General features: G+C 49.1%; 1 protein-coding gene across 1 annotated transcript in view; it reads right to left on the bottom strand.

Annotated features, from left to right (window-relative positions):
• GPR179 (G protein-coupled receptor 179) overlaps positions 1-22,403 on the bottom strand; it is a 54,458-nt gene that overhangs the window by 11,889 nt on the left and 20,166 nt on the right. The window contains exons 3-9 of the mRNA XM_019482574.2: positions 15,230-15,332; positions 13,968-14,185; positions 12,578-12,646; positions 10,025-10,134; positions 9,197-9,435; positions 8,065-8,203; positions 2,764-2,869 (exon numbers count right to left, since the gene is read on the bottom strand). Coding sequence (XP_019338119.1) covers positions 2,764-2,869; positions 8,065-8,203; positions 9,197-9,435; positions 10,025-10,134; positions 12,578-12,646; positions 13,968-14,185; positions 15,230-15,332 — 984 coding nt within the window. The remainder of the gene's footprint in view (positions 1-2,763; positions 2,870-8,064; positions 8,204-9,196; positions 9,436-10,024; positions 10,135-12,577; positions 12,647-13,967; positions 14,186-15,229; positions 15,333-22,403) is intronic.

Here is a 22,403-nt window from a genome sequence, read left to right as displayed (position 1 = left end):
GGATCATCAGTCAGAGGGTAGTAGTCAATAGTTTGATGTCTAGTTGGCAGCCGGTATCAAGTGGAGTGCCCCAGGGATTGGTCCTGGGGCTGGTTTTGTTCAATATCTTCATCAATGACCTGGAAGATGGGATAGAGTGCATCCTCAGCAAATTTGCAGATTACACCAAGCCCGGGGGAGTAGTAGATACACTGGAGGGTAGGGCTAGGATTAAGAGAGATTTAGGGAAATTGGAGGATTGGACCAAAAGAAATCTCATGAGGTTCAATAAGGAAAAGTGCACAAAATCCTGCACTTAGGATGGAACAATCCCATGCACTGGTACAAGCTGGGGACTGACTGGCTAAACAGCAGCTCTGCAGAAAAGGACCTGGGGGTTACAGTGGACAATAAGCTGAATATGATTCAACAGTACACCTTTGCTGCCAAGAAGGCTAATGGCATACTGGACTGAATTGGTAGCAGTGTTGCCAGCAGATCAAGGGAAGTGATAATTTCCCTCTATTCAGCACTGGTGAGGCCACATCTGGAGTACTGTGTCCAATTGTGGGCCCCACACTACAGAAAGGATTTGGACAAATTGGAGTGAGTCCAGTGGATGGCAACAAAAATGGTGAGGGGGCTGGGGCACATGGCTTCTGAGGAGAGGCTGAGGGGACTGGGCTTATTTAGTCTAGAGAAGAGAAGACTGAGAAGGGATTTAACAGCAGTCTTCAACTACCTGAAGGGTGGTTACAAAGAGGATGTAGCGAGACTGTTTTTAGTGGTGGCAGATGCCAGAACAAAGAGCAATGGTTTCAAGTTGCAGCAAGGGAAGTTTGGGTTAGATATCAGGAAAAAACTTTCTCACTAGGAGGATAGTAAAGCACTGGAACAGGTTACCCAGAGGGGTTGTGGAATCTCCATCCTTGGAGGTTTTTAAGACCTGGCTAGACCTCTCCATCCTTGGAGGTTCTTAAGACCTGGTTTTTAAGACCTGGTTCATCCTTGGCTGGGATGATCTAGTTGGTGATGGCCCTGCTTTGAGCAGGGGGTTGGACTAGATGACCTCCTGAGGTCCCTTCCAACCCTCATTTCTATGACTACAGCACAGTGGAATAGGATCACATGCAGGTGCCAAATCCACTTTGGCATCTAATAAGTGCAGTAGGATCTGGCCTTGGCGTTTTCCCCCCTCACTTAAGTCCCATCCACACACCACTTTGTTTGTGTGCAGAAGTGCTGGCAACTCAAGTTTGTGTGGCCAAACTCTGGGTAATGGGCTAGTACTCATTTGAAGCCTAGCTTGTAAATGTTCATGAATTTCAGCTGTTCAGGAATTCTCTGATGAAGACAGTGTCCTCGACCAATGCTGGTGTGTTGAAACTGTAGTATTTCACAGAACTGTGTCCCTTTCAGCAAACTCCTGATGAGATGCAAGCAGGGAGATTGCTCCGATTTCCTACCCACTTACTGAGCAGATAGCTGCATAGCCTGAGCTCTCAAGGTTCATGCATCTGAGGCAATTCAGTTTGCCTTGGAGTTGTGAAATGTAGGGCTTCCAAACTGCTTGCCACACAGGGTGTACCTGGGAGACCCAGCTCCAACCAGCCCTGCTTCCCAGACTGGAAGCCTGGAGAACTCTGAGTCAAGCACTGTAGCTCCATACTCTGAAGTTCTCAGGGCTTCCTCCTCCCTATGAGGCTCATAATGCATCTGCTGCTTAAGCTCCAACTCACTGGGAAATGAACTACACAAAATGTTTCAATTTGGAATAGCTTCAGCTTTTCCTTTTATGTGAGATATTTAAAAATGTATGATGTTTTGCTCCAAAACAGCATATTTCTCTCCCCTTTGGAATTTCCTCTGTAACAGTAATTCTGACTCTCAACTACCTCTTAACACAGCTGCCCTGCCCTCTGAGTAGCGCCACTCCTGTGCTGCTAGTCCTCCAGGGTCTTCCCACAGTTCCCCTGTGTGCCCAGAAAAGACAGGTTCTCTTACAGTTGACTAGGGAAGAGTTCCTAGAGTGGCTCAGCTTCCTGCAATGCTAAGAAACTGCAGAGTGGTCTTTGCTGCTGTAACCTGCTTCATTCCCTCCACTGTCAGATTAGGGAGGCAGCAAAAGGATATATCTGCCCTGCTGTTTCCAGCTTCAGCTTCTGCAAAGCATTTACCCCTTATGGCAGGGCTGTTCCCAGTCTGCAGGGCTCCTGGTGGGCCAGGACTTCTAAAGCAGGTCTTGTTGGTGGGGTAGTGAGGGGGCTGTACCAGAATCCAGGGCTACGGGGCCCCACTGAGTATGGCTATTGGCCTCAGGGGGCCAAATGAGGGCTGTGCCAGCACATCCCCACTTGCTCTGCTGCTGCCTGCCCTGCTGCCACACTCACAGCCTCCTCTACCACTACCATCAGGTCCAGACCTGGCCCATGGGGAACCCTGCAGTCCAGGTCCAGCCCAGGGGACAGGGTGAGTTTGACACCTGGCTGGGGTCATCTGACCTCGGTCCTCTTTCCTGCTGGGGGCAGAGGGTTGGACATGATGATCTGTTGTGGTCCCTTCCGACTCTACAATCTATGAATCTATGAAACCCTGCCTTACAGGAAAGTATGTTCACAAGGAGCAGGCAGCTGTAAAGGGTGAGGTTATAAAGGATGAGGATTAGAGGGAACCCACCCCAGTGGGAGAAAGGTGAAAAAGCAGCATTGTTTTTTTCAGCCTGTACAGGAGAAACGCTGTAGGAAGGAGGCCAGCATAGGGGCTGGGGAGCACACAGGAGGTTACCTTCGGGATGAAGAGCAGTGCCAGCGTCATGGTGATCGTGACATGTGTGTGGATGAAGAACAGCAGCAGTGTCCAGTCCGGGTGCAGGGAAGGGACCATGACAAACCTAGAGAGGGACCAGGGAGAGGCCATCATTTCCTGTTTCCTCCCTAACGCTTCAGACAGTAGACTCCTACCTGCAGTAGGTGCTATGCAGCAAAAGGCCTAAATCCCAAACCAGCTGCAGTCAAGGGAAAGAGACTGGGACTCTTTCTAATTGATCAGGACTTCAATGAGGCACAAAAAAAAAGCTTTGGGTCTGATTCCTTGTCAATCTCCACCTTATGCAGTCATAGAAACTGGGGCCCGACATTGTGATGCCAATCTGCTAGTGGTTTCTCATGCCCCTTGCCAGTGTATAAATGCAAGCTATACAACAGTGGTGAATTGGACCCAGACATTGAAATCTGGATATTCAGTCCCTGGAGTAACTTGTCACTGTGGTCGTATTAGTTGGCACCCTGACTCCCCACCAAAGTCCCATACATTTGTATACAAATCACTTGGGCAAATTCATTGTCTGATAAGGTGTAACGAGTCATTTCCAAATGTGTATGCCTACTAGATCTCAAGAAAACTTAAGCCTAATAATTAGTTGGCTTAAAGGGTCCTGACCAGCTGATGCTTGCAAAGCACTGGATACTCTGTGGCTCTTCTTGGCTCAACAAGACATAGATGATCAACTGTTCAGTGTTGCACAATTGTATTTTGTGTTGGCAGTAAGTGCAGATCAGAGTGCAAAGAAGTCTTTGATTATTTTTCCCCCTCATAATCATGTCATACTTATATGGTGAACAATTTGCATTTTTTAACCCAAAAATTGCACACTATGTATTATCTACAGAGTCAGACCATTCTTATATATAGGGAGCCAGAATGGGTACAGTTTGCATTTGGAATGTTTGTAATATATTCTTTTCTTTATTACAAATACTTTATTGTAATTTTTTTCTGTCCTGATACAGCATGCAAAAGACATTGCATGAACAGCTGGAAGTGACTGAGTACAGATAATTAATCACCCATAGAAAATAAGTCACCATTCCAATCCCCTTTAAAGTGATGAATTAACCAGATTTTACTGTATGGGTATTTCTGTCTCATGAACTGGAAACTGATTAATGAATATTGGGACAAGTCCTAAAGCTCCTCATCAACTGCTACTCAGCCCAGCTCCCATTGCAAATGGTCCCACATCTGCTCCTGTGGAACTCTGACCTCTGGCCCTGGAATGGCAGCCGGTGGGTGCAGGCACATCTACTCCAGGACACTGGAGTAGATGGATCTCAGGTTCTGATCTGGCCTGATTTCCTATGTTCAGTGGGCCTGATTCTTTCTTATGTGAATCAGAACTAACTCCAGTAAACCAGTGGTATTACACTGAGGAAGTGCAACATTGAGGTGAGAATGAATCCCAGTCAGAGTTCTATCCAATTCAAAAGCAAAATGAGTGAAGTCAGCAGGATCAGGTGTGTTTAATTAATGTATTGTCAGGCTCCTTCACTGGGCAGAGCTGGGACAGCCAATCCAGTCTGGGCAATGCCCCCAAAATGAGGACAACCCCCTCCCCAGCCTGTGCTTACTCTCCTGCTGATCTGCATGTGTGTATACTCAGCAGAGATTAATATCAAGGGCTTTTCATAAGTAGGTTTCAGAGTGCTTTAGAAGTGAAACTGAATCACTGCCTCTGTTTTGCAGATGGGGCAACTGAAGCACAGAGGTGGGAAGTGGGTGTTTGAACTTGCTCACGTGGCCAGTAGCATAACTGGAAATAGATAACCTGCCTCCTGAGCCCCAACCAGTACTGTACCAGAAAGCCACAGTGCCTGTCTTCTGTAGATAAGAATCCTCTCAGAACCTCTCCCCGTGTAGTGCACAAAGAAGCAAAGTGACTTGCTCACGATCAGTTGGTGATGCCTGGGGACCTCCATTCCCTTTTTCTACCCACAGGAGAGCCCTCCCTCTTTTTGCTGAGGATAGAACCAAGATAGGCTGTACAGGAGGGATAGGACAGGGAGGAAAGGTTGAGGTGTGCTGCTCTATGTCAAAGAACAATTCACATCCTCAACAAGCAGCACTGGGTCAGAGGAGGGGCAGACTGAGGTGCTCTGGATAAGAATACAAGGGGGTCAGGGGGAAAGGGACTCAACAGTGGGGGTCTACCACAAGCCACCCAACCAGGGGGAAGAGCTGGACCAGGAATTCTCAGGTCAGCTTGCAGAGGCAATTAAGTCAAAGGATGTGGTCATCATGGGTGACCTAAACTATCCGGACATCTGCTGGGAAAAGCAGTCAGCCAGGTCTGACTGCTCACATAGGTTCTTAGCTGAGTTACAGGACCTCCATCTAACCTAGAAGGTACACAGTCCCACCAGGGGTAATGCCTTGTTGGACCTGTTCCTGGCCATGGGCAACAACCTGGTGAGTGGACTGCAGGTGCTCGGTCACCTGGGCGATAGCGATCATCGCCTGCTGGAATTCACCATCCAGCTCAGGGTGGCAAAGGCCTGCAGCAAGACAGCAGCCCTGGACTTCAGGAGGGCGGATTTCATTGAGCTAAGAAGACTAGTCAGGGAAGCACTAAGGGCCTGGAGGGGTGGGGAGTTAGGAGTCCAAGAAGAGTGGTCGTTCCTGAAGGAGACAATCCTCCAAGCCCAAAGGGTGGCAATCCCAACACAGATCAAAGGGGGCAGGAGTGCTCAAAAGCCCCCATGGCTCACCAAAAGCATCCAGAAACGTCTCAAAGCTAAGAAGGAGGTGTACACCCAGCGGAAGGGAGGGGCCATCACCAAGGACTATACCTCCGTTGCTTGGGATTGTAGGGGGCGGTCAGGAAGGCCAAGGCGGAGATGGAACTGGGACTAGCAACCCAGATCAAGGGTAACAAGAAATCCTTTTTTTAAATACATAGGGGGTAAAAAGAAGGTACCGAGTAATGTGGGGCCTCTGCAGGACACGCTGGGAAATCTGGTGGTCTCACCAGATGACAAAGCTAACCTATTTAACAATTTTTTGCCTCCATTTTTCTGAGCAGGGACCAGGTCATCCCCCACACTGGGATTCCCAATGGTTCCAGGGGAGGCGCTGCCAGGTGCAAGGTCAGTGAGGACCTAGTCAGGGAACTTTTCATGGAACTCGATGTGTTAAAATCAGCAGGTCCTGATGATCTCCACCCCAGAGTGCTGAGGGAACTGGCATAGGTCATTGCAGGACTCCTGGCACAGCTTTACGAGCACTCATGGTGCTTTGGAAAAGGGCCACTGTGGTCCCCATTTTCAAAAAAGGGAGGAAGGAGGACCCAGGAAATTATAGGCCTTTTAGTCTTACCTTGGTCCTGGGGAAGCTCTTTGAGAAAATTATCCAGGTGCACATCTGTGAGGGGCAAGCAGTGGAGTGTATGCTTAGGGGCAACCAACACAGGTTCATTCAAGGCAGGTCCTGTCAGACCAACCTGATGACCTTCTATGACCAGGTCACAAAATCCTTGGACGCAGGTGTCGCAGTGGACATAGTCTTTCTGGACTTTAGGAAGGCCTTTGACACTGTCTCTCACCCCATTCTCGTTAAAAAATTAAGAGATTGTGGTGTTGAGGCCTACACAGTCAGATGGGTTGCCAATTGGCTGGAGGGCCGCACCCAGAGAGTGGTGGTGGATGGGTCATTTTTGACCTGGAGGGATGTGGGCAGTGGGGTCCCGCAGGGCTTGGTCCTTGGGCCCGCATTGTCCAACATCTTCATCAGCGACTTGGACGAGGGGGTGAAAAGCACCTTGTTCAAATTCGCGGATGACACTAAGATGTGGGGAGAAGTGGGCATGCTAGAAGGGAGGGACAGGCTGCAATTGGATCTGGACAAGTTGCAGGGGTGGGAGGATGAGAGTAAGATGGGATTCAATACTGACAAGTGCAAGGTACTGCACCTGGGGAGGAAGAACCAGCAGCAGACCTACAGGCTGGGGAACTCCCTTCTAGTCAGCACAGAGACAGAAAAGGATCTTGGTGTCATTATTGATTCCAAGATGAACATGGGCTACCAACGTGGGGATGCAGTCAGGAAGGCTAACCGCACCTTGTCGTGCATCCACAGATGCATCACGAGCAGGTCCAAGGAGGTGATCCTCCCCCTCTATGCAACACTGGTCAAGCCGCAGTTGGAGTACTGCGTCCAGTTCTGGGCACCGCACTTCAGGAGGGATGAGGACAGCATGGAGATGGTCCAGAGGATGGCCACTCGCATGATCAGGGGGCAGTAGGGCAGGCCCTACGAGGGGAGGCTACGGGACCTGAACCTGTTCAGCCTCCACAAGGGAAGGCTGAGAGGGGATCTGGTGGCCATCTACAAGCTGGCCAAGGGAGACCAGCAGGCAACGGGAGAGACCCTGTTCCCCTGAGCACTACAGGGAGTAACAAGGAACAATGGCCATAAGTTGATGGAAAGTAGATTCAGGCTAGATATCAGGAGGCACTACTTCACTGTCAGGGAGGCTAGGATCTGGAACCAACTTCCAAGGGAAGTGGTGCTAGCTCCTACCCTGGGGGTCTTTAAAAGGAGGCTAGATAGACACCTTGCTGGGGTCATTTGACCCCAGCATTCTTTCCTGCCCAGGGCAGGGGGTCAGACTTGATGATCTGCTCAGGTCCCTTCCGACCCTACCTACTATGAAACTATATTCTGACTCTGACCCCTCTGCTGTAACCACTAGACTCCCTTCCAAGCACCCATGGTATGCGAGAAGAGTAAGGATCATGGATTCTGCTATATACTGCTGCTGGAATGATTCCTCAGAGCTGGATTTTTTTTACTTGGAGTTAAAGCAGATGGGATTATTTTTTATGCCTCTCAATTGGTCAAAGTCCTACAAGGTGAACTGGGAGATCAAAAGAAAAGGAAGAAAGAGCAGCTTGAGGAGGTGACCTAGTTTTGAAGGTGTTCAAGCTGCCCCTCACTCTTGATCTGTGTACAGATTTTGAAACCACTAGGGGGTCCTCATGACTGGCTTCTATCACACAAGGCACAGCAGGTGTGTGAAACCAAGCGGCGGGTGTGCAAAATCAAGGTCCAGCCCAAGGTGGGGAGAAACAAGTATGTAAATCACACATCTCCAGGAACCAGAATGATAAAGCCCTTTAGAATTGTTGTACTCCTTCCCTCTGAACCAAATGTGTGTGTGTGGATGGGGAGTGGAGCAGTGGGGAGGTTCCTGGATAGACAGTGCAATGGATCAGTACAGCGAAGGGGCCCTTTCTCCCTCCCTTTCCTCACCTGATGACATGGAAGGCAGTGGATATGATCAATTCATTGTGGAGGGCAATGCCCATGTAGCGGGGCTCATGGAAAGCAGAGGGCACCGTCCGGGTGGCATAGCACAGGAAACTCCCCCAGAGTAAGAAGAGCATTTCAGCTGGCAGAAAGAGAGAGAGAAAAATCAGCAATATCAGGTGCAGCACCTTTCTCTCTAGCATGTTTACATTTTATAGCAGGATGCTGCGGAATCCAGGTGGCACCTGGTTGATGAGAAATGGTTTAATTAAGATTAGCTAATCCCATTTCTTTGGCTACCAAGGTGGCATGAGCCTTCTGTTCACAGGTTGGCTTCCTTTCTTGCCCACCCTCCAAGCACTGGTCTCCCTCAGCTTTGGATGGAGAATAAAACACAAGAGGGAATGCACACTTGTGTTTGGGGCTACAGCCAAAATGGCCTGTGTGCTGCAAGTCCAGGATGGCTGCCAACTAGAAGAGATCTTTTTTAGGACCAAGGAAGAGGGGGCTACCGCTGTTCTGGAGTCAGCATTACAAGGCAGGCACTGCTCCAGAGCCATCCCATGTTGGTGGATTCAGGGCCAAGAAGGTGGAAAAGAGGCAGTGCCAAGGGCTTGCACATGGGTCTCCTGTCTGCCATTCTGCTTGTTTGTCTGTCCATCTGCATCTCTCTAGAGCAGGGGTGTCAGCCAGCATACAAAGGGAATCTGAGGGTCATTCTAGTGCTAAGGTGCAGCCTTCATTGTGGTTCCAGGGTGGCTCTGACCCCACCACAGGACAGATTCTGACACTTACCAGGACTATGTGGCACCTCAAAGCTGGAATAGTCTCACTGGTATCAGTGGGAGCCATTCAGGGACTATAATCAGCTCTGGTGTGAGAAAGGGGGTGGCAATCTGGCCCTGTGTGGTCTAGGCTGTGGCTATCCCCTCCTGGCTGAATACCCCTCTGCTCCAGAGCTGGTTCTAGCAAAGCTGAGAGGAAGGAGCACACTGAGCCTCCTAAGCTCCCTGCTTGGCGGGTGCTTGGGGCTCTTTGACCTTGTGGGATCCAGGACAGGCATCCATGGGCAAACTAAAAATGTCCCCACACCTCCTTTTCTGTGACATCGGGAGCCCTGAGAGCAGAGTCTCACCCACAACCATCATGTAGTCCCACCGGTCGTGGTCGCAGATATAGAACTGAAGGCCCCGGGGAGTCTGGGAGCGGATCACCAGAGGGATGTTCTTATCAATGTTCTCCAGCATCCCCACTGTCCAGGCTGCCAGGAACCAGAGCACCAAGAGCAGGATCAGCCCCAGCATCTTCATTACCCGCCCGCTGGTCATATAGGGGACTCGCTGGGCCGTACGGGAGAGGAACACCTTCAGGACCCTACACAGGAGAGGGAGGAAGCAACACTTGCATCCAGTGGCTCTATGACCAGCTGATGACTTAACTAAGGCTTAATGTGGTTCCCAGGCTTTATGCTGGTGCTTGTACAGGAGTGGATTTCACCCTGAGCTTTGCTGTATTGTGCTTGTACAGTTACTCCACTAAAGAAAAACCCATCTAAAGAAAGGTTATTAGAATATGAAATGCATCAGGACTAAAGCCATGTAGGTGTTGTTAATTTAACTTCAAACTCCCTACCAGCAATGAGTTCAGTAGCTAAAAAAAAAAAGGCCCTCTACTGCTTGGAGTAAGATCAGTCACAGTATGTTTCCCTTGGACTTGAACACAAGGAATATGCAGCCTCATGAGCTTCTGTTGAGAGGGGATCAATTGAGAAGGACTGTACCATCCATAGCTGGAAGCTGGATCCTGTGGGAAGTTACTATGAGGCTGACTCAGAGTGGGACAGCTGCTGCCTCAGGAGTGTGAAGGTTTTGCCTCCTGTGTTTGTACATTCAGGGCAAAATCCATCCTGGGGGTAACTCCACTGGCAAAGAGGCAGGGGCTGACGAGCCCCTCATGCCATTACCTGTATAGCTTGAGGGTGATGGTCCCATAGACAATTGCAAATCCAAGCATGCGCACCCAGCGCAGGACGATGCAGCGAAAAATACTTGGCTTGAAGTACAGGATAAACACCTGAGCATAAAGATGGGAGAGAGAATGAGAGAAGTAGCTCCACACAGCTCAGATCTCTGTCCTGGGAAGCTGCTGTGTCACTTGAAGTTTCCACTTTTTACACCTGCCCCTGGGTCTTGTTTACACTTAAGCCACCACTAGGCCATGTGGGCAGGATGCTAGAACTTTCAAGGGGGTATGAATGACTTTGTAGGCCATGATAAAGTCCCAGAGCACCAGAACTGGATAGAAAAAGAACATGGGGCTAGTCTGCACTGGCACAAAATTGCACTGTTAGGTCCCCACCTTTTTTCTTGATGTCAATAAAGCTTGAGTGAAAATGAAGCTGCAGCCCTAGCAGAATATATATATACTAGCAAAAGCAGGCAATGGATAAGGATCATAAATGCTCTGGCTTCCTCTGGGAATACCATTATTCCTTGACTGCAGGGTTTCCTGCACCTGCCCCTGAGTTAGATGCTCCTGGCTAGGGTTAGAGGTAGGGAACTAGATAGATGGTGATTCCTGAGAACCTGGCCACTCCTCCTCCTGCTTGTATCTGTGCGCTGGCATTGTCTTGCTCAGGCAGACTCAGATGATGCCCACAGGAAAACAACTCACTTTTACCAAGAGGGAAAGGGGCCTGCATTTTTGTGTCTCCTGGTGCTGTATCCTGTGTAGCTGCCAGCACATGCAGACAGGGAGATTGAGGCACAGATTGATGACAGCCTCCCCTCACACAATGATTCACTGTGGAAGCCAAACTGACGTACCAGAGTGTCTGACTCACGATCCCCTGCCTGAGCAACTAGGACAATACTGCCTCAGATGGAATATGACCTGGCTAGCAGGATATGCTAGAAGGGACCAGATCTGGATATCACACTGATGTGCAGCCTAGAAGCACCTAAAATGAGAACAGAATAATGGAGCTTGGGTGATAAATTTACCAGCTCTAGTTGAGGTCCCCTAAGCCCCTTATCTGTGGCTGGATTTATGTTTCTGGGGGTCTCACACAAAGGTCTGGCCCTGCACAGTAATCTACCAGACAACCAGGCTAAAATGTGCAATGAGGACCCCTAACCAGCTCAGGGCTTTATGCAGTTGTACAGTTTGTACTGCCTTGCTGACACCCCTGACCCTTTTGGGAACAGGAAGCAGGCTGCATCAGAAACCAGCTAAGAGGCCTGAGGATCAGTTTCTTTTCAAAAGGTTTGTTCACTGCTCCCTGCTGTCTCTATGGCAGATGCTGCAAATCTTTCAGGAGGGGGAAGATTTAGAGGAGGATTAATTCTACTGGTCATCAGGAAAAAAAGGGTTTTCAGTCCTCAAGAAGGTTTCTGCTGTGGCTGATGAAGGCCAGACTGGTGAAATTAGCAGTTGGATACCCAGGGCAAGGTCAAATTTTGTGCTGCTCTTGGTGCAGAGGAGAAATCCATATTCCTACCTAGGAAGCAAAAGTGAAGGAAGCAGTCCAGCAAGCACTGCTTCCAGTGCCTGTTATGCACAGCACACAGCCTTCTCTCTGAGGTGCCCCTGATTTGCATTCTAGGCGAGTTAATCCTTGGCTTTCTAGGGTTGTAGGAGCACCTCTTGCCTTCTCATGCAATGGCAGCATGATGCATCCCAGGAGCTGAGGAGCCTTTGATGTCAGCTGTCTATGTACAAAATGGCCCCAGTGGAATTGGAGTTGACCTGGATCTTTACTTGGCCTTTCCTAGCTACTGCTGCATCTACAGAAGTCTTCGAGTGGAACATGGGGTTTCCTCTGACAACAGACTGAACCTTCCCGCTCTGCACAAATGGGTTCCCATGAGACAGGAGGAGTGGATCTCATCCCCCGTGGGGATGAAAATAGAGGTCTTTGTCCTTCCTCTGGTGAAACAAAGGGCTCTTATCTGTCCAGGTCAGGGGTTTTTAACTTCTGATCAATCAAAAGTATGTGAAACTTACAATTCAAAGGGGTCTGCACCTCCATTTGGAATTGTTGAGGGGTCCACAAATGAAAAAAGGTTGAAATCCACCTGTCTAGGTGTTTGCACACACTGTCTTCATCATGGTACTACCTGAGTGCTCTTACAAGGCAGCAGAGGCACTGACTGTAGAAGCTAGAAAGGCGCAAGAAATTGGGACACTGGTGCAGCTTCTGAAGCCACAGCTTGGTGATAAGCCTGCAGCAGGGCACCAGCAGGCAAACTTAGAGCATGGCCTGGGACCTGTTTTGGTAAAGGAGGGGTTTGCCTCCTGGGGTAAAAGCTATCCATGATGGATTTGACCCCGTGTGTGTGACAGATGGAACTGCTGGGGGTCTTGGGTAATATGGCACAGGGAGGGCACAGGAAGGTCTGAAAATGGGAGAAGATGAACCTACTCCCATCCAGCCCAGCCTCCTCCTTGGAGTTGGGATTACCTAGGGGAACAAAGGGAGAGAGCATTGGCCTCCATATACAAGTCAGATACTCACAGGGAAGTAGAGAAGCAGAGATCCAAAGAGGATAGTCTCTAGCAGGATAACTCCCGATGCACGGATCCTCTAGGGAGAGAAAGAGAGAGAGAGGCGCACACACTCACGTAGCAGAGGACCCATGTGGTGGGGGAATGAATCATTCAAGGGCATTGTGCCAAGGCAGAGGACAGAGCAGAATGCAAACAATATATTCTTGAATGAGCCTGTGCTGTGAGGAGCGAGGTGTTCCCAGCATCCCCCACAGGTTACCTTCTAGTGGTAGGAACATGTCTCAACAAATCAGGCTAATCTCTATGCTAGAGCTAGATTCTTGGAGTAATCCCTGGGGAAAATGAAGCGAGTTGGAAGGGAGTGGGAGTGGAATTAGCCTAGTGGGATGGGTGAGACAGCCCACCAGCAGGAGGCACCCTCTCCTATGGGAGCTAAAAGTTGGCGTGTGTGGAAACCTTTCTTCTTCTAGGGGAGATCCGACTCTAAAGGAAAATGGAGGTAAGTGTCAGAAGACCAAACCGGCAACAGTAATAACAAATGAGAACGCACAGCACTTCTTAAGCATTCATGAGGAATCACAAGCTGACCATAGGCCCCTCCCACCATGAGTGGAGTAGGTCAATATTTTTATCAGCCCCATTATAGAGATATGAAAACTGAGCCTTGGGGAGGAGACGTGATTGATCCAAATTCTGGGAATGGAACTGAGGTCATGTGACTTCCCCTCCTGTGCTTTAACAGCCATCTAACTACAATGCTTGGCTGTCCTCACCTTAAAGGGACTTTGGGTTAAATGCATCCCTGTACAGGGGGCCAACAAGATGCCTTCTGCAGAGCTAGTTTGGGACCCGAGGGGTGGGAAAGTTTGGGGTCATTGTGCCTGCATAGGGGTAAATGCCCCCTTTTCTATACAGTCAGCTTCCATGCCCCCAGCCCTGGGCCTGGTGAGTGAATTATGACAGACATGTTATGGAGAATAAGGAGCAACATGATGAACAGGAGCCTTTGACATGGGCTGTCTTGGTTTTGGGGACCCAGGCTGAGATACCTGTGGTCTGAATTGGTAAGGGGTGTTGAATGTGGGCTCTGAAAGTTGAAGTCAGGGCTCTGAAAATCATTTCCAAGAGGGCTCACATCAGGTACCCAATGTGACGTGGCATCAGAGCACAGGTGAGAACATGGCTGTACCTGCCCCCATGCCTGAGCTCAGGCCACTACATGAGCCTTCTCTCTTGTAAGGTATTGAGAAAAACTCAGGCCATATGCCCTGTGGGTCCCACAGGAGGCACCGCAGAGAGGTGATGTGCCCAAGGCTGGGTATGTTTGAGTCCCTGATAGCAGAGCATAGGGGCACCACAGTGAAACCCAGTTCCTCAGTGAGAGCTTGTTGCCTTGCCTTGCTCTTTCTAAAGTGGTAGGAGATCAGCATACTGAGAAAGACAGCCAGCATGCAGAAGGCTTGGCAAGAGAGGACGGCAGCCCGCAGGGACCAATCCTCCTGGATCAAACATGGGGTGTCGTCCACACACGTCACGCATCCCTCCTGGCAGGGGCGGCACTCCAGCAAGTTCCCGGGACTCACTTCTCCATATTGAGATGAGCTTTTCTCTATCCCTGGACAGAAAGGGAATGTGTGAGAGGCTTACAATAGCTCTGCATGGCTTTTATCTCTTGCCATCAATTTCACTCAGACAACAGACCTCAGGATGATGTTCTTGCACCATCCAGGACCAAACAGGGGTAAAATCCCGCTTGTCAGAGCTGGGGGCATTTCCCACTTCCTTTGCAATCCTTTTGCGCTGGTGCATGGTGTTTAAGGTAAAAGAAGGTGATTTGGCTTTTCTTCTGTCCATGGCCTCTCAAGGATGCAGTGTGCATGCATGGGTCCTTCCACATGTGATGTGAAGTTGGCTTAATGAGTTTGGTTTAACTTGAACCACTAATTCCCACCTCTGTGTGTGCCTGCAGCTCCCCCTCCCTCACTGGAGTGCAGGGAGGGGCTCTGATTCTGGGCTAATGCAGGAGGTCTGAGAAGCATGTTTCCCCAGATAGCATTTGGATGGAAGATTGACCCAGGGTTAAGGCTAAATGAGGAGGTAGATCAGACAGAACCCTAATATCTGGTTCCTTCCCCTGCATGTCATTCCAGCACGTGAAATTGCAGCTGTGAGAGGGCAATACATTGGGCATGTCAGGTGTTTTGAATGTCTTGTGATTGCTAGGTATGATGCTCTGGATTTGCCGCACAAGGCAGCTGGGAAGGAAGGCTGGTACTATGGCTAATAAGGCACTAACCAGGTGCTGGGAGGCACGGGTTTCAAAGTCTGATGCAATACTGATGCAAATCCTCTAGGGGATGAAAATGCCTAATTCCCATGCTCTTCAATGGGCACCTCTGTAACCTGACAAAAAATCTGGCCCTTCCCCGGCTTTGTGCCTCAACTCCCTACTAGTAAAATGGGATAACAGCACTTCTTCCCCGCCTCACCAAGGTATGCGTGTGTTGGGAGAGGGCTCAGATATTGGTGTAAGGTGGAGTGGGAAGAGCTGAATATCTAGTTTTGCCACTAAATTGTAGGTGACTCGAAAGGCAGCCAAAGCCCAGTTGACAGGACAAGACATTGCCCCTGCAGAAGGCTGGGGAGAGGGGCTACCTACCAGGCTGGGCAGTGATGGGAGACCTGCTTGCACCGTAGAACCCTGGCTTGCACAGGCAGAGGTACCTTCCAAGAACAAAGCCACGGCTTTCCTGGGGGACGCACTAAACAGAGCACATGATAGCATGTAAGTTTCATGCATCCCCTGCCCTGCACAGCCCCATGCACCTAAAGGCTGAAGCTCTGGCCGTCTCTAACACCTGCTGGGTGTTCCCACCTCCTAGGCACCCTTATGTACTGCCCCACCCTGCTCAGTTCAGCCCCAGTTTCCCTGCCAGTTTATTACTGGAAAGCAGTGGTTAAACATTTAAGAATTAAAAGCAAAAGCCCGATGCTCAAATCCCCTCCTAAAACCTAAATGGACACCTAATGCTGCAAAGCACACTAATCCCCGAGAGGCAAATCCCACTGAGCGATTGCTAGCATCACAGCGAATGCAGGGTGCCTGCAGCCTGCTGAGAGCTGCCCTGCTAATGCCGGGGGTTGGAGACCCCTTAAACCCAAGCCAACAAAGGAGAAGTAGGACAGCCTGTCTGCAAGGGGAGAGCAGGGAGTGGTGCAGGAGCTGAGGAAAGGGCTGGGTGGGTAGTGGATAGCCCACTGCTGCTCTCACAAACCTCCAGGCAGAATAGCTGTGGGTGGCAGGTCTCTCTGGTCATGGGCACTCATACAAGGAAGAGGAACTGACCTTATGAATTCATCTTACAGGGGTTGTGCTTCAGAGCTCCATTGACCTTTTGGCTAGCGGCAAGCGAAACTAGGTGGCATGTGAACTCCAAGGCCTCTAGGCTTGGGGTTTGCATGTAGGATGCCTGCCATGGATTTGGGAGTATCTGAAACCCCAGGCTGAAGAGTCTGGGAGGTAAGATGCTTGCTGGTGGTAGTGCCACACAGACATGAATGATTGAGCTCTGCTCACACGACACAAGTTGGAACTAATTTGGCCCGAGATATCAAATTAAAAAAAAAAGAAAGAAAGAAAGAAGAAGGGAGGTGGTAGTGAAGGCAGAGGTTGGCAGGGGACAAGTGGGGTGCAGTTTGTGATGAGAATGGAGACTGGAAGAGACCCTGAGTTAGACATCAAGTATAAATCTCATCTCTAACATGCTTCCTTGCTGCTCAGCAGTAGTCTGTTGATCCAGTGTAGTTGGCTCTGGCATGGGGCAGTGGACAGGCTCCCCCGCTACCCCGCCTTCATCTATTCTCTTTCCTGGCTTCTTTCCTTCCCTGCAGATCAAACACCTGGTCCCCACACACTTTGGCAATCAGTTGCATTGCTGGCTCAGACAGCCTGCGGATACTGCTTTTTCCACACAGCAACTCTGCACTGCAAGGCTGAAGTTGATCTGCCTTCCTACTGTGATGGCCATGTGTCTTGTGCCTTGACCTGGCATGAGGCAGAAAGGGAATTAGGTCTGCTTAGTAATATCCGGTTTCTTTTGCCATCCAGGCAGGGTCGCCTGTGCTATAAATGGACCTGGCCATTAAAATGTTCATTGAAGCATCATCAAAATACCATTTTGCTGAAACTGAAATTCCCTGCCAGATCATGTCCCTTTGGGTGAAATTTTCCATTGCGGGGGGCAGAGGAGGGAGGAGGATGTTTGCAGTTATTTTGGCAGTGTCTTTTCTTTCAGGGAATCTTGACATTTCCCAATTTGCATCTGCTCTAGAACTGGGAAATGTTAAGCTTTCCTATGCGAGAAATTCCAAGTTTCAACCCTAGCTCAAGCAGTAAACTTACATCTCTTGAGGAGGAGACTGTAGCAGTAGTTCAACAGCCCAGTGCAAAGCCATCATGCAGTTGCTTTTGATCACTGGTCTGGAAACTGGAAGCAAACGTCCCGGAATTCTCTGCTTTCCATCCTAGGGCTCTTCCTAGCCATATCAAGGGCCCCATCTGTGATTTCTCCCTTTTGAGATATATCCAATAGGGTCTTTGTTACCCTGTAAACCCTTTTGGGCAAGGTGGCACCTTCTAACTAGTTCAGAAAAACAAGACCTTTCATTGGTGACACCCTACTTTGTCAGATGCATAGTCATAGCATCTGACAAAGTAGGCTATGAAAGCTTAAGTCTGTCTGAGTGTGTTAGTCTATAAGGTGCCACCCTTCCCTGCATTCAGCCTAACTTCAGGGCTAACTCCCTGTCTGTGTATCCCCTTCTGTTCAGGTCAGTGTCTCAGTATGTGTTGTCTCTCTCTCTTCAGGGAGAGTGACTGGTTCTCTGGGTCTGCGTTTATAGAAGTAGCATTTTAACTTGTGGAACTACTTTAAAAGCAGACAGGAAACTGGGAATCTAGAACAAGCCCTCTATGCGAAAGCAGCTATAAGTGCCTCTGGGCAACTGGGTCCCAATCTCAAACCCCTGAGCCCACCAGAAGAGATGCAAAAGCGGGTGTGAGAGAAGTACAGACCAGATGGAGGCACTTGACCGGAAACCAAGATGCCTGGGTTCACACAGATTCACAGAAATTTAAGGCTGGAAAGGACCCCATGAGATCATCTCTTCCCTCAAATCTGTCACTGTTTTGCTATGTGACCTTGGGCGAGTTGCTTTCTCTTTGTACTGCACACCCCACACTAGTCTATTCAGTCTGGAAGCAATTCAGGGCAGAGACTCTCTCTGTACACTTGGACCCCTGGTCTCATTTGGGCCTATGGATGCTACTCACCCACATATGGTAATAGCAAGCTGGGGACTATCAGCTTTGTCCTGTAGCTTCACACACTGATCATGGAGGACCATGGCCACACAGGTAACTGGGATGGAGCTGTGCCATGAGTGGGAGGAGCCAAGTAACCACAAAAAAGAGTTGGCAGAGATTGAAGCCATGGACAGGAGGGAGTGGATATGCTGGCAATGGAGCAACCATAGCTCATGAAATACTCCCAGGTTGTATGAACAGAGATGTCTGAGCTGTGGTGATGGAGGGCACAGGCAGGGAGGCAGCACTGGGGTTCCAAAGCCCCACATGCCTCCCGCCACCTCCACCCCTACCCCAACACCCTCACTTTGCTCTTGGGTGCCCACCATCTCCCCCTCCCCTGGTATCCAGGTTCTGCGCTTTCACTCACTCCCTGGTTGGGGGGTGGGGGGGTGTTAACCAGAGTGCATTAACCCCGCAAACACTATTAGGAGCCTTTACATAGCATTGCAGTAATTCAAAGGAAGTCTTTTAATTACACACACACAGGGATCCACAAGTCCCTGGTATTTACCCAGCATGGGAGAAAGGAGGGCGAAAAGAGAAGCAGGGCGAGGTGCAACTCATTAATTAACAATGCTAGGCCACTTCCTTTCTTTATCTTAATGTATTATTAAATGTAAAGAAAAGGGCCAGGGGATGGGGAGGGGGCACTTAGCTGTGCTCATCAGTTACCCTGGAGGCTTCAGGAGACCAAATTGGACATTAGATCCTGAGAACTGAATTGCTTAATCCCCAAATTATTAAGATAAATTAAAATGATCAGGTGGATCTCTGCCATCCTCTTCCCGTTCTCTGTATTGGCTTTGCCCTTTCTTGCTATGCAGAGGGATTTGAGAGAGAGTTCGCAGCAGGCCAGGATAGAGGTGGATGCTCAGTGTGGTGTCAGAGATGCTCCCAAGCATGTTAAGCCTCCCTCCCTGCTCTACACCTTGAAATCATTCTAATCTGATATCTCTATTCATCTAATCATATGGATTCCAGCTGTGTTGCTGTGTCAGAGGTGAGCGTGGAGTGAGGTCTCCTCACTTTGTTCTACACCTGTCCCTGGCAGTAGTGTAACTAGGAGCACACAAGCAGGGCACCAGCCCCTGGTGCTGCTTCAGAGGGGGCACCAGAATGGCAGCAGTATGTGGGGTTGTCTTTGAGTCTTGGGTCAGGTATGGTTCTCCAGTGCTGGTACGCCCAACTACCCTCCCTGGCATTTCTGTCTGGGGCACAAACATTTCTAGTGCCTCTGCACCTTGTTCCAGTTTTCTAGCTGAAAACCGACAAGGCAGGAAGGCCTTAGGGGCTATGGGGCTGGGATTCAGGAGACCTGGGGACATCTTTGCTTTGCCATGGGTCAGTCACTGGGGGTAGGTCTCCACTATCTCCTTACTGCTCCCAAGACCATGACCGAGAAGCAAGCTGTCTGCCTTATCACTCCAGCCATTCTAAAAAAATGTCTGTTCTCAAAAAAACATCTTGGCAGTTGCTGTTTGGAGGAAGCCCAAGGATACTTTCAGCATCTCACTTTTGAGCGTGTTCCTGGGAGTAGCACTGGTCACTCCCATCTTAAGTTCTACTTATCTTAAGTTCTGAGAACAGGGTAGCACTGAGCTCTGCTAGTTACCCCCAACATCTATGCAGGGTCTTGGGAGGTTATGCTGAACACTGTTTTGCTGTGGACTACCTTGTTTTACCATGTTGTTCTGTTCTGATTATAAGTTGACCCCGCATATAAGTTTACCCACATTTCCAGGTCCCTTTTTAAGAAAAAAACAGCGTTGTCCCTGAATATAAGTGTGGAATCAAAAAAAATATATGCCTTAAACTTTGATTATTTTAGTTATAAGATGACATAACCGCTTTGTGTAGAATTGCTGGCTCTGTACAGTAGAACAGATAAGGGCAAGTGTTTGTTCTTTGTAACTCTTCTGCAAATGCTTCGCTCACCGCGGCCTTAAAGGTAAAAAAAAAAAGTATGTACAAAGTAGATTTCCAGGTGCAAGAAGGAGGTTTGTGAACTAACCTCACCTCCCTCATAATTCCCATCCTGATTACAGCAAAGAAATAATGAAGTAATATTATAGCCGCTTTTCATGCTAATTTCACTATATGATCACGTGAGTTATAAGCGACTGTTAAAAAGTATATAAGCCTCCTGATTTTGCTCTTGGGGGGGGACCCCTTCCAAGTGTTTGGGAAATCCATGTCACTTTGGAACTCCCCCTACAGCTGTAGTTTCTTTTAAATAAAAGCTTCTGCTGACCTGACCCAAAAGTACTCTGTGTGTGTTTCCACGACAATTCCTGGTGCCGTGACTCGGATCCAGAACACAGGCTGAGGAAGGAAGACCGCAGGCTACCCCCCCCCCCCCCCGAACCCTGAGGCGCCAAACTTGAGAGGTAAGAGACCTAATTCAAAATCTCTATTGGGGTTTCGGAGGAGGACTGCCTGTAGGCTCCCAACTTGGCCGTGGTAACTGGATCTGAACCTTGTTAAAACAGGTCAGTCTGAACCTTACTGCCGGCTAAAATTTTCTGTCTGGTAAAGGATCCCATTTTGTGTCTGGTAACATACGTTTTAGGGAGAAACTGTTTGAGGCACCTTCATCCAACAGCACATCGGGCTTATAGTTAATTAACTAAGGCGGTGTGGGGTAGGAGGTCTGGCTGACTGAATAAATGTGCATGTGTGTGTGTATTTAGAAATATGAGCCACTGACCAGGACTGAGACTACGGTTGGGCTCAGCCGCCCCAATTCTGCCTGACAGGGCAGTTTTGAAAGCAAGGGGGCCCAACTGGAACCTCGTGACCCAGTGGACAGGGCTTATTGAATGAATGTGTGTGTGTATTTAGAAATATGAGCCACTGACCAGGACTGAGACTACGGTTGGGTTCAGCCGCCCCAATTCTGCCTGACAGGGCAGTTTTGAAAGCAAGGGGACCCAACTGGAACCTCGTGACCCAGTGGACAGGGCGTCTGAGTGATTTTGTCTTTTCCAAACCCCTTGTCCCAGTAGCTTCTGCCGAAAGCAGGAGTGAAAGGATCCCTCTAGTGTTTCCCTCCCCATTTCAGTCCCGTGGATCCAAAACACCACAAAACCAGTGGGACGCGTTCTTTTATTGGTATGATGAAATGTCCAAAAGGCGGATAGAATCTCAAACTAGGAGCCTAAAAGACTCTCAAGAAAAATTAAAACAGCAGTTAAAAGCTGTTCGGGAGAAATTGGCTGCTCCCCCAAATTACACGCTGGCCACCACTCCGATGTATCCAGCATTGCCCGGGGCGCCCCCACCACCGGAGCCAGCAGAGGATATCCTTGACCTTTGTTCGAACCCTGCTCTCCTGGGACTCCCACATCAACAACAACCGGTTCAACATCAGGCTGCAGCCCAGGCTAGTGACCCATTAGCTGAAGCTCCTTCAGTAAATCCATCCACGGAGCTTAATAGTCCGGACTCATCCACCATATCTGCCACTCAATCATCACCAGTGTGGCAATTTACTCCTGGGTCACAACCCACCACAGGTGTATTTAGAAGAATGGAAATAGGCATGGAAAGATCTCCCATCAATCTGAGATCCCGAACTGCACAAGTTTACCCCCTAAGACAAATGCCAGGCATTGGCACCGATGGACAAAATATAATAACTGTGCATGCAGCCTGGACTCCAGGTGATCTCTACAATTTAACTCAAAAGTTCCCAAAAATCAAGGAAGACCCAGAAAAATTTCAGGAAGAATTGCGGACTGTTATAAATTGTTATAATCCAACATGGGCTGACATTAATCAGCTCATGCGATCCATTTTGCCCAAGGAAACTATGCTACGTCTGTACGCTGCCTGTACTTGGCCAGATCAAAACCCAGGGATTGGCCAAGACTTTATTGACAAGAGAAATGCTTTGGTTCAGGCGGTTCTCACAATTTGCCCAAAAAAGGCAGACTGGACCAAAATAAATACCTGTAAACAAAACAAAAATGAACACCCCAGTGACTATTTAGAACGCCTCAAACAGGCATTTAAACGATACTCAGAAATGGATAACCCAGTTGGAAATGCTAAACAAGCAATAGTGGCAGCATTCGTCCAGGGACTTAACCCTAAAATTGCTGAGAAAATTCAAACAGTAATTATTGCCTGGGAAACTAAAGATTTGGCCGAAGTCCTTGCTGCGGCTAACCATTTTCATAACAAATTGGAACGGTCTAAAGACAGTGCCGAGTTTAAGTTAATGGCCTTACAGATTTCTCAGTTGCAGGGTCCAGGTAGAGAAAGGGGACGAGGACGGGGAAGGGGAGGCCTGGATAGATTCAGGGGAAGAGATAGATCCTTGAGCCCACAAAACCCAGGCTATGGGAACCAATGTCATTATTGCAAGCAAGAAGAACATTGGAAATCAGAATGCCCCAACCGCCCCGGCCAAGGACCCAGACCCCAGCCCCCACCTCCACTTCCTGTCAATTTTCCCAGTGTT

The sequence above is a fragment of the Alligator mississippiensis genome, chromosome 4, assembly GCF_030867095.1.
Source record: "Alligator mississippiensis isolate rAllMis1 chromosome 4, rAllMis1, whole genome shotgun sequence".
NCBI lineage: Eukaryota > Metazoa > Chordata > Crocodylia > Alligatoridae > Alligator > Alligator mississippiensis.
This window is presented reverse-complemented; position numbering and strand designations above follow the sequence as displayed.